Below are 12,436 nucleotides of genomic sequence, written 5' to 3'. Positions count from 1 at the left end.
AAGCTCTGGGGACCAGCAGTTGGCGTAATGGCTATGTCGCTGGACTCCCACGTAGTCGACCGCGGTTCGCGTCTCGGACCTGGTGGCTTAAAACTCACGCCAGGTGCATGTGCGTGCATGCCCAAGATCCCGAGAGGAGAATGGAGAAGGGATTGCGGCGTGACCATCCCCCCTGGGGGGTGATTTCTCACTTTCTATCTCTCTGTCTCTCTCTGACTGTCTGGCGAGCGCACGCGCCCTATAGCAAAAACCTCTCCAAAAAAAAGAAAAAAAAAAGCTCTCAGGTGGCCCATACCAATTCAAGCTTTAAAAACTGACTTAAACAAAACTGCCATGTCCCCTTTGTGCACTAGACTTCATGAAAGTAAACCACAGAAACAACATACAAAGAAGTTTGCAGACTATAGTTTAATAACTAGACGACAATAGCTAGAAACTGGAGGTTTGGCCCAGCCCGTGGCCTGGTGGTTAAGAGACTGGATCCCACATCATCGACCACGAGGTTTGAGTACTGGACCCAGCATCTTGAGAAACATGCTGGACACATGTGCACGCATGCCCAAACTCCCGAGAGGAGAGAGAAATGGAGGAAAAGGGGCTGTGGCATGGCTGTGCCCAATGGGGATTGTTTTCTCGCTCGCTCTCACTCTTTCTCCAGCAAGTACATGTGCCCTCTGACAAATTAAAAATTAATCAATTCATAAATAGACGTAAAACCTGGGGGTTTGCCTCTTCTCCCAGGAGAGAGATACCCACTTACGAGTGTTTTGGGAAAATGGGCGGCTGGCTTTTCAATTCGACTTAGTATTAATTGAGTGCTTACTTTCAATTTTCATTATCTTCTCATAGGCAGAGTTATTTGACATGAAACCCCAAGAGTAATACGTATTCGACATGTTATTTCTATTGCACATAAATACTGAATGCTACCACTTGTACGAGGTATCTAACGTAGTCAAATTCACAGACATGCCAAATAGAATGGTGGGGCCAAGGCCTGGGGGCAGGTGGGGAGTTAGTCAAGGGGCACGATGATGAATTCTGGAGCTTGGTGGCACAACCTGAGTAGATTTAACATGACAGGTACTCCTTGTTTACTGGCCAAGTTCCACTGCTACGACTAGGTGGTTAAGCGAACTGGTCACTACGCGAGGAACTTAAAGGCGAAGTCCTGCGGTGTGCTGTGGCTCCATAGGTTATGTGTTGTCAACAGCTACCAAGTGACGCAGCACTAGAATAATGTAAGCGTATCCATACAAAAAGCAGCAGGAAGCAACAAGACACACCATAACACAATAATATAAATCTAGTGTAAGGGACCACCAGATCGCAGAGTGATTATGTCACTAGACTCCCACATGGCTGACCACGGTTTGAGTCCTGGACCCGGAGGCTTGAAATTCATGCTTGGCGCATCAAGACACACCATAACACAATAATATAAATCTAGTGTAAGGGACCACCAGATCGCAGAGTGATTATGTCACTAGACTCCCACATGGCTGACCACGGTTTGAGTCCTGGACCCGGAGGCTTGAAATTCATGCTTGGCGCATGTGCGTGGGCACCCACAATCCCAAGAGGAGAATGGAAGAGAAGAAATTGTAGCGTGGCCAACCCCCCTGGGGGGTGATTTCTCATTTTCTCTCTTTCTCTGGCAAGTGCACGTGCCCTGTAGTACAAATCTTAAAATAAAAATCTAGTGTAATCATTTTTATTTATGCTAATACTATTACAGGCGCACAATAAAGTACAATTTGACAAATGAAATATATAGTCTTGCATGCCTGAGAACACTTTCTATAATGAAAACTAACCAACTATGGAAACTAAAGACAGAGAAGGGGGATTCCCAGCCCCAGAGAACTAGTCTTAAGTCTGAGTGATGCTTAAACAGGTAGGTCATTAAGTGAGGTAGCTGTACTGAACTATACATTTAAAACGGTTTAAATAATTTAAAAATAATAATTTTATGTTGTGTGTTTTTTAAGGAATTATTTGTTAAACTTTATTTATCATTATTACTATTATTTGTTTTGCTACAGGGTATGCACCGTCACCAGAGGGAGAAAGAAAGAGAGGGAAAGGGAAAGTGAGAAAGCAAGCCACCAGGTCCCCAGACCTCGAACCATGGTTGCCCATGTGGGAGTCCAATGCCCCAACCATCATGCCACTTACGGGTCCCTATGGTATGTGTTTTTAAAACATTTTAAAAGTGTTTTAAGAAGTGACTCAGGAGGCTGGACAGTGGCGTAGCAGTAAGACTGAAAAGTAAGAGTTTATACATTGAAATGGTCTCCTGAGTGGTATTAGAAGAATGAGACAAAGAGAAAAACAAAAAAAAACACCAAAACCTGTATTAAAGCACTTCTTGAGCAAGGAAAAGCAGGTGGTGTGGTGGTTAAGATGCTGGACGGTTCCACATGGCCGACGAGAGTTTGAGTCCTGGATCTGGTGGCTTGCTTTCTCTCATTCTCTTTCTCTCTGTGTGTCTCTCTCTGGTCAAATTAAAATAAATGAATGAATAAATAAAATTAAAAATAATTATTTTTTTTAAAAAGCACTTCTTAAAATGTCAAATAAAGACAAAGATCTCAAAAGCTACTTTAGAAGAAAAGTTTAGTTATATAAAAAAATACCAGCATTCAAAACATCATTGGATTCACAACATCAACATTAAAAGCTAAAAGGTTAAACAATAGTTCCTTCAAAACTCTAAGGGAAGTTATTTCCATACAGAATTCTATCTTTCCAGGCAAACTATCTTAATAAGAAATAAGAGAAATATGGAGTCAGCAGGTGGCATAGTGGTTAAGGCACCAGATTCCCACACGGTGAACCATGGTCGAGTCTCGGACCCAGCTGCTTGAAACTCACTCTGGACACCTGAGTGTGTTTGTATGTGTGTGTGTGTGTCCAAAATCCTGAGAGGAGAATGGAGGAGAAGTAACTGTGTCCTAGCCATCCCCCCGGGGGGTGATTTCTCACTCTCTGTCTCTCTGTCTTGCTGGCAAACACACGCATCCTACAGCAAAAATTTCTCAAAGAAAAACAAAAAAGAGACCAGCAGATGGCATAATGTTTACGTTACTGGACTCCCACATAGTCAACTCCCATTTGAGTTCCAGACCTACTGGCTTAAAACTCGTATCAGGGACTTGTACATGCATTTCCAAAATCCCAAGAGGAGAATGAAGGGGAAGGGATTGTAGCATGGTCATCCCCCTGGGGATGATTTCTCACTTTCTGTCTCTCTATTTCTCTCTCTGTCTCTCCAGCAATCACATATGCCCTATAGCAAAAGTCTCTCTCTCTCTCTAAAAAAAAAGAGTAAGTTATTTTCAAATGTGGTAAGCATCAAAAACTTTTCATGTCCACTTTACCAGGAAGTTAATAGATGACGTAGGCTGAGAAAATGAGGGCACTGGCCAAGATAAGGAAAAATGGGATCCAGATTAACAGGCACCAGGTCTAGGATCTGTCCATTAATCATCAAAAGCAGAGGGTTTTAGGAGGAATATTTCTTTATTATAACCATTATTATTATTATTTTATACATTCAAATGCTACTCATTTAGATTGTAGAAAGAATTTAACCATGAAATACACCTCAGACTAGTCCAGTTGAGAATACTGTCCATGTTATCAGCAGGTAATTTCTGAGTCCCGCAGATGTCTTACCTCTCCATTTCCCCACCTACACTCTTCCCCCAACTGCCCTCCTGCTACACTGTCTCCAGTGTCTATAACTATTTTCAGTGCTTTCATGTCCTCCAATATTTCAGTCTCTACTGTAGGATGCAGTCAGTATATGTTAAGTGGAGACATACAATGTAGGAGGAATATTTCAATGAAAAAGAAGGGAGAGAATGGTTTCTAATTCATCTGGCCTTATGACAAGGAGTTTCAAAGCTCTGCAAGAATTCACAAATCAATTAGTGAATTCAATAAAATACAATAAAAACCACAAGCCTTAAAATGCAATAATAACTAAAATCTACTAGAGATAATAAACAAGTTTGGCAAAGCTGCAGGATCAATGTACAAAAATCAGTACATTCTATTCCCTAGAAGAGAAAAACATGAAAATGAAATAAAATAACTCTATTTATATTATTATTTTTAAAAACTAAAGTAAGTTTAACAAAGGAGTATATGGGACCAGCAGTTAGTGTAATGGCTATGTCGCTGGACTCCCATATAGTTGACCTGGTGGCTTAAAACTCACGCCGGGCGCGTATGCGTGCGTGCCCAAGATCCCGAGAGGAGAATGGAGGAGAAGGGATTGCTGCGTGGCCATTCCCCCTGGGGGGTGATTTCTAGCTTTCTGTCTTTCTGTCTCTCTCTGTCTGGTGAGCGCACGCGCCCTGTAGCAAAAACCTCTCCAAAAAAAAGAAAAAGAAGAAAGGTAGGGGCCCAGCAGGTGGTGTAGTGGTTAAGGTGCTAGACTCCCACATGGCTGACCATGGTTTGAGTTCTGGACCTGGCAGCTTGCTTTTTCACTTTCCCTTTTAAGGGACCAGCAGGTGCCCTGGTTGCTTGACACTCCCACATGGCTAGCCATGGTTCAAGTCCCAGACCTGGTGGCTTGCTTTCTTGCTCTCTCTCTCTCTCTCTCTCGTCAAATTAAAATAAATAGATGAATAAATAAAATTAATTTTTTTTCAAAAAAGAAGAAAGGTAGGGATTCACCTGAAAGAAAAGATTTGATCAAAGTCACAAAGTGAGAAATATATTGGGCTTGCTCATGACACTGGGACAAGTTGGTCCCCTTGCACCTTGGCTGTCACTTGGGTGCCCTGGGCCAGAGAGTTTCTAAATAAATGAGTCTTTATTGTAGATTATGGTTAAGCAATAGCTTTACCACTGATTGGGAGCCACCTTGTTCTTGGGACCTTCTTCCAATAGTTGATTTGCATCGTCCTGGACATCTGCAACTGTAAGCCTCAATTTCTTCTCCTGTAAAACAAAAGTTATAATAATAGCATAGATTGCAGAGGATTTTGTGATGATTAAATGAGATTATGTATATCAGACGTTTCTGAGAGTGTCTGGCACACACCAAGAACTAATGCTCCGTTCTAATGTCGTCGTGTTCCACCCCGGTGTCCTCGTGCTCCCTCCCGGTGTCCTTGCGTTCCATTCCGGTGTCCTCGCGTTCCCTCGTGGTGTCCTTGCGTTCCCTCGCGGTGTCCTCGCGTTCCCTCACGGTGTCCTCGTGTTCCGTCCCGGTGTCCTCGTGTTCCCTCCCGGTGTCCTTGCGTTCCCTCGTGGTGTCCTCGCGTTGCCTCCCGGTGTCCTCTTCCAGTGTCCTTGCGTTCCCTCGCGGTGTCCTCGCGTTCCCTCGCGGTGTCCTCGTGTTCCGTCCCGGTGTCCTCGTGTTCCCTCCCAGTGTCCTCGCGTTCCCTCCCGGTGTCCTCGCGTTGCCTCCCGGTGTCCTCTTCCGGTGTCCTTGCGTTCCCTCCCGGTGTCCTCGCGTTCCCTCCCGGTGTCCTCGTGTTCCGTCCCGGTGCCCTCGTGTTCCGTTCTGGTGTCCTCATGACCAACACCGCCACCTCCACCAGGACTCCTAGGTAACTCACCTCCTCTGACATTTTCTGCTATTAGGATGATGCTCAAGGGAAGATTTAGAAATAACTGCTGGGGAGCAGGAATTGGGGTTTCTCTTTGCCATGGGCTCATCCCTTTGTACTCAGGGCCTTCCTAGAGTCCCAAGGCAAAAGAGAAGAAAGACCAATTTGGGGTGCAGGATCTCGGATCCAGCCAGTGCCGTATGGTAGGTCCTTCCTGGCTTTCCCCACGACCCCCCACACTTAGCCCCCTATTGTCTGCACACAGCCATGCACCCCTCACTATGCAGTGAGTTCTCGCAAGCCTGCCCATGGGATCTTCGTTCCCACCTTAGGGATGTTGGGCCTAAGTCGTCTCCCTCAGTGAATTCCTTACTGGCAAATTATAACGGAAATGATGCACCTGACTGAACGTACGCAGTTGTTGGTGGGTGTAGATGCTCCCAACATATTCCTAACTTGGTATTATCTCCCCTAAGCCTGCACCAGAACATCGAGACTCAGGAGACAGCCTGAGAGTCAAAGGTCTCTGTAAACTATACGCTGCTTGTACACGCGGGCAAAGGTGAAGGGCATGCAGAAGAAGCAAGAGAGTTGCAAGAGCAGTGTTGAAGAATCACAGGAAAGGACATCGGTGCAGAGAGGTATGAAATACGCACTTCCTCTGCTCCCTAAACCGGACGCTCAGTGTAGCTCGTTCCTGTTGCATTTCGTACGTGCTCCCGTGGAAGCCTTCCCATGGCAGTCTGGAGCAGCCGCCTTACGGAGAAGGACGGGAGGCGTACTGCCTGCACCATCTGCCTGTGCGTGAGCAAGCCACAGCGCTGGGCTGGCAGAGCTCATCTGCCGGGAGGACGCACCCTCCTCCAGCTCCCAATGTTCAAAGCCAGGAATGGAAACACAGAAAGGCTCAGGTTTTACCCAAACGAAGAAGAGGTGTAGAAATACACACTCCCCCGTGGTTTCATCTTCAGTAGGGGAAATGACAGTGGAAAGACAGAGAATGCCCCTGGGTAAGAAAAACGTTTAGAAGACCTGAAGTAGAGCTGTATGTTCCAAGTGGAGAGTCCACTTGTCCCTCTTAGTTCCTTTTTTTTTTTTTTTTTTTTTTTTTTTGAGAAAGAGGTTTTTGCTAAAGGGCGCATGCTATCACCAGAAAGAGACAGAGAGACAGAAAGAGAGAAATCACCCCCCCAGGGGGGATGGCCACGCCGCAATCCCTTCTCCTCCATTCTCCTCTTGGAATCTTGGGCACACACTCACACGTGCCCAGCGTGAGTTTAAGCCACCCGGTCCAGGACTCGAACTGCAGTTGACTACATGGGAGTCCGGTGACGTAACCGTTACACCATCTGCTGGTACCTCTCTTGATTCCTGATACGTGTGACTGACACGCTCCATTTCCCTACTGCAGAGACTCTAAGTTAGAACTTTCCCCGCCATCCTGAAACCAGGCTGTGGATGTGACTTACGTTCTGCTGAGCTTCTGCATTTGTACAAGCCTGGAATTGGCAGCTAAGGGATATGGGGAGAGAGGAGACCACGTGACATCCAATTTCTTGAGATGCGTGGTCTGAAGCCAGTGGGTGTGGCCGCCACCTACAGTTTCCACAGGCTGCATGCTCACCATGACAGGCAACAGCTCGTGTGGTAGCCCATTCACGTGGGGTGGCTTCGGGAGTGCTTCCTGGAAACACAGCCTAGAATCCATTGCTCTGTTTCATAAGCCATTTAATACCTGTAACAAATCCCTTCCTACCTAATCTGGCCGTAACGAATCCTAGTTTCTATCAAAGAACCCTGCCCAGTACCCTGAAATTGCAGAAGATGGTGGCCGCCCCTGCAGGAGTGGGAGAGGTCATCGCATGCCTCATGGCACGGGTTTGTGCTCATTCTCCCAACTCGTTTAACTCTCTCCAACTAGGAAGAGCTGGCGCCACTCCACAAGGCTGCTGGGGTAAAGGAAAGTATGATCGGAGGGTGGAAAGTAACCACTGTCGTTTGTTTTAAGAACACCCACATAAGCTTTGGAATAAGAGGTGGAAATATTTAGCGGATCTCCACACAGTCTAACGTCAGGTTTCTCACAAGTCTGATGGACTGTTCCCTGCTTCGTCCAGCCACCCTGGTCACCTCTCCTTCAGATTCACCACACCCTCCTGGGCCTCAGAATCTCAGCCTGAACAATTCAGTTGCGGATTCCTGCTTGCTTTTGTTTCTTTTTATGATAGAGAACACATGCCTACCCACAACAGGGAGAGACAGGGACCCCATCAGGAGCTCGTCCTACCATGATTCCCTTCTGCCTGTCCTCCAGCAGCTTACACGTCTCAGCCTATTCTCAGGCCAACCCAGGACTCCAAACCCTAGGCCAGCCATGTGGATTCCAGTCTAGCAGGGCACTCACATCACTGCTGTGCAAAAGCAACTGGGCCTCTTTCTTGTTAAACCAACCTTCCCATCAAATGGCAGCCCTCCAGATGTCGGCATTTTGTACTCTCTTGACATTTTCTACTCGATATGAATCTAAGCCAGGATTAAACAATGATGCATAGGAGTTAAAAATAGATGTCCGCCTTGCCAGACAGGAAAGGCTGTGAGAGCAGAGACTTCGTCTTGTACGCTAGGATATCCCCAGTGTGAGCCGAGCTTTGCATGTGGTCTACATGCACTAACTACAACTTCACTTTTAAAAAATGATTTATTTTATTTTGTTTATTAAGTTTGCTAGAGGGCAAAGCACTCACCAGAGAGAGACAGAGAGAAAGAGGGAATGTGAGAAAGCAAGCCACCAGGTCTGGGACTTGAACCATGGTCGGCAGTGTGGGAGTCCAGCACCTCAACCACCACACCACCTGCCGGCCCCTGACTAAGTACTACTTCAGTGGATGCACTCCATCTCCCTGCCCCAACCTTGTTGCCTCTGTCAGAGTGACGATGCATCACTGTGGGAACATTCCTTTAGCCAAAGCAAGACACAAGGCCACCTAAATTCAGAAGGACGACCCAGGCTGAGGAGGAGAGCTATAAATACCGGCGTGTAATAGTAGTATCTGCAGCAGCCTCCTACTTGAGACATTGACCTAAACCTCAAGGCTGGGCTAGGAGGCCATCCTGATTATTCTCTGATGACTCGCATTTTCCCTCCTCGAGCAAGGATGCTGCTTTCTCTGCTCCGTGGCATGTTTCCCCACGTCACGTGTACTGTCACGTTCTCACTGGCTAAGTGCATTCTTATCTTGGCAGTCCTAAGCTCGGGGCTTTACCAGAACCGTCCCTGTGAACATGAGCATTAGGTCAATAGCAGGATCTGCTGACCCCAGCAGGCCAGTCATCCATTCGTTGCCTCCATGAGGACAAGCAGATTAGTCCCTTTGTCACACGGGAGCTGCGATCGCTGTTGCCCTCATTCATTTGCCTTGAAATGCAGTTGCTCTTGGGGCTTTGCAGAACAGGGCCTCACCCACAGTTACGCACTCATCGGCTTTCTGGTACCTACGATTCCTTTACCCAGTGCTGATGGGTGCAAAGAAATGCAACTGGAGGCTCTTGTCCTCCAGCCGAGGAAACGAGATGTAAATCCCCCGAATATTACCTAAATTTATGTTCATCTATCTGGAAAAAATTATATATATATATATATATATGTTGTATGTATATGTATGGCTTTTTCTTTGAGAAAGCCAAAATTACAAAGGACTTTAGAGCTGGTATCAGGGCCTTTCTTCCTGCCAAAGGCGGGCACGACACGGGTGGACTCTGGCCAGACTACTTTCGCCGCCTGGCCCAGCCTGCCTTCTTCCCCTCCTCCTGTCTGGCCACCTTGGCTTTCCTAGCACTGGCCAGGAATCTTGGCCTTCACCTCCACGTATGCGGCCTGCTACTTCCAGAGTAGTCAGGGCCTCTGCCCACACTGGCCCTGCGTCTCCTCATCCTCCAGGGGCCTGCCTGCCGGGGCACGGCCTCATCTTACGAGCAGTGCCCTCCAGTGAGGCTACATGGGCTTCGATCTGGGTGACTGTCTCCTGGCTGGCCATCTCGAGGCATGTAGCTCTTGGGCACAAATGAAAACCTGCCTCTTGGGGACTGAGGAAAACAGACCTGAACCATACAGCACAGGCTGCTGCTTTCGTGACGATGGAGTCGCACTACGATCGCACTTTTAAGACCAGTAATTGGTGTAATGGCCATGTCGCTGGACTCCCACGTAGTCGAATGCAGTTCGAGTCCCAGACCTGGTGGCTTAAAACTCACACCGGGCGTGTGTGCATGCATGTCCAAGATCCCAAGAGGAGAATGGAGGAAAAGGGATTGTGACATGGTCATCCCCCATTGGAGGTTTTAAGCCACCGGGTCTGGGACGCGAACCGCGGTCGACTACATGGGAGTCCAGCACCATAGCCATTATGCTAACTGCTGGTTCCCTACAATCGCACTTTTAAGACCAGTAATTGGTATAATGGCCATGTCGCTGGACTCCCACGTAGTCGAATGCAGTTCGAGTCCCAGACCTGGTGGCTTAAAACTCACACCGGGCGTGTGTGCATGCATGTCCAAGATCCCAAGAGGAGAATGGAGGAAAAGGGATTGTGACATGGTCATCCCCCCCGGGGGGGGATTTCTCGCTTTCTGTTTCTCTGTCTCTGTCTGTCTGACATGTGCATGTGCCCTATGGCAAAAACCTCTCCAAAACAAATGAACAAACAAACAGAAAACAAAAACCTTTGCATCTCACTGGTGTAAGGGAAATAGCAATGGCTTTAAACCAAGACAGTCCTGCCGATTACGAGCCACCTCTCCACAGGCGCCTCACTGTGCACACAAACCACGCACTCCAATCAAGCTGGTTCTCATCTCTTACATAAGGGGAACAAAAAGATTATTTTAACAAATAAATATTAACCTTCTCAACAAAACAATTAAAAGAAAAATTCCCCAACTGAGCAATTGCAACCGTCTGAGTGTTTCTGTCTCCCCCAAGCTTGTATGTTGAAATCCTAACCTCTAAAGCAGTAGGGGCTCTGGGATGTGGTCAGGTCGAGAGGTCACGGGCTTTGTCCCTAATAAAAGTGGCTCCAGAGAAGTCATTTGCCCCAGCCTCCATGGGAGGAAATGGCTGGCCAGCTCTGTGTACAAGGACCAGAGTCCCCACCACACACGAATCGGCTGGAGGTTTGATCTTGGACTTAGAGTCTCCAGAGCTGTGAGAGTACATTTATGTTGTTTATAAACACCCACTTGTGGTATTTTGTTAAGACAGCCCCGGTGGACTAAAATGGTACTGAAGACAGAGTTTGGATGTGGGATCAAGGAAGGAAAAGCACAAAGTAAAAGCTGAAGACAATTTTTAAATGATTTCAGTACGTAGGCTATGTTGGCATGCATACTCAAGTGGATTATATTTGGAGGTCCCAAACATGTTTGTTTCTCTATCAGCTTATTATGGGTGCTTTATCCCTCTTATTTTGAGTATACTATATACAATTCTTTTTTACTCCCCAGCTTTAACAAGGCATTGTAGGGATCTACTTGGAACCCTAGAGTTGGCACAAAGATTATTAATATTATTAAGGTTTTTGCCATAGGGCACATGCACTGCCAGAGAGACAAAGAGAGCTAGTGAGAGGGAAAGTGAGACATCACCCCCTGGGGGAATGGCCATGCCTCAATCCCTTCTCCTTCGTTCTCCTGGGATTTGGGGCATGCACGCACATGTGCCTGGTGTGAGGTTCAAGCCTCCATGTCCGGGACTTGACCCATGCATTGCCATGTATGAGTCCGGTCCTTAACCACTATGCCACCTTCTGCCCTGGCACAAAGCTTATTTTATGCTGAAGACATTTGAGATTCAGCAGATGCAGAAAAAAGCCTTCTCGGAACTTCTTCTGTCTGGCTAAGGGCAGAAACTTCTGGAAAATCATGTTGCCATAAATGATCTCTCAGGGCATTTTTATGACCATGAAGAAGACTGGAGGACTCACATCCACGCAAGCAAACGTGATCACGAATGTTCTAATTCCATATTTGTCCTGAAAACCCTCTTGTGTTTTCTAAGGAAACCTATTTGTTCTCATACAAGCCTTTCCCCATTCCGTTTTTGCTACCAGGAATTTAAGCCCCAAATTATAACCACTTCAAGAACTCCTACATGTATGCAAGTTACACACATAAGCCCTATTCCCTACTGATTTATCTTTTTCAGGTTAATTCACTGAACATAAGAGGGCAGAGGAAAAAGTTTTCCTCTCCTAATTTTAATTTAACCTCAGTAAACTGCACATATTTAAATTGTACAGTCTGACGCAGTTCCACATGGGTTCATAGTGGTGAAAATATCAAGACAATAACCCTATCAATCACTCCCTAAAAGGTTCTTTCTGCCCTTTTCTAATTCATCTCCACTGTCCCTCCTCTGTCTTCAGGCCGACACTGAGCATCCTGTTTCTTGTGGCATAGTTTGCATTTATAGAGTTTTATATAAATGAAATTATACTGTAAATGCTTTTTTGCAACATTATATTGAGATTTGTCCATGATGCATTTCTCACTGTCCATTTGTATTGAAGAGTAATATTCGTTGTATAGAGTCATCAAAACTATTGATTTTTTTTTGAGAGGTTTTTTTCGCTATAGGGCGCATGTGCTCGCCAGACAGAGAGAGACATAGAGACAGAAAGTGAGAAATCACCCCCCAGAGGGGATGGTCATGCCGGAATCCCTTCTCCTCCATTCTCCTCTCGGGATCTTGGGCATGCACGCACACACGCCCGGCGTGAGTTTTAAGCCACCAGGTCCAGGACGCGAACCGTGGTCTACTACGTGGGAGTCCAGTGACATAGCCATTACGCTAACTGCTGGTTCCCAAA

The 12,436-nt window shown here is 46.6% G+C and overlaps 1 protein-coding gene across 4 annotated transcripts in view; it reads right to left on the bottom strand.

Annotated features, from left to right (window-relative positions):
* LRRC31 (leucine rich repeat containing 31) overlaps positions 1-12,436 on the bottom strand; it is a 72,059-nt gene that overhangs the window by 26,976 nt on the left and 32,647 nt on the right. For 2 of the 4 annotated variants that reach the window (XM_006150257.3, XM_006150261.3), the window contains exon 4: positions 4,865-4,959. The exons of 1 other annotated variant lie outside the window; for it this stretch is intronic. In XM_006150257.3, coding sequence (XP_006150319.2) covers positions 4,865-4,931 — 67 coding nt within the window. In that variant the 5' untranslated portion in view covers positions 4,932-4,959. Of the gene's footprint in view, positions 1-4,864; positions 4,960-5,062; positions 5,783-12,436 lie in introns of those variants that run through there. One more of the 4 variants, XM_014588504.2, reaches the window with a different exon arrangement.

This window comes from Tupaia chinensis, unplaced genomic scaffold, assembly GCF_000334495.1.
Source record: "Tupaia chinensis unplaced genomic scaffold, TupChi_1.0 Scaffold000281_1, whole genome shotgun sequence".
NCBI classification, from domain to species: Eukaryota; Metazoa; Chordata; class Mammalia; order Scandentia; family Tupaiidae; genus Tupaia; species Tupaia belangeri.
The sequence above is the reverse complement of the archived record's forward strand: the minus strand, read 5'-3'. Positions and strand labels throughout refer to the sequence as shown.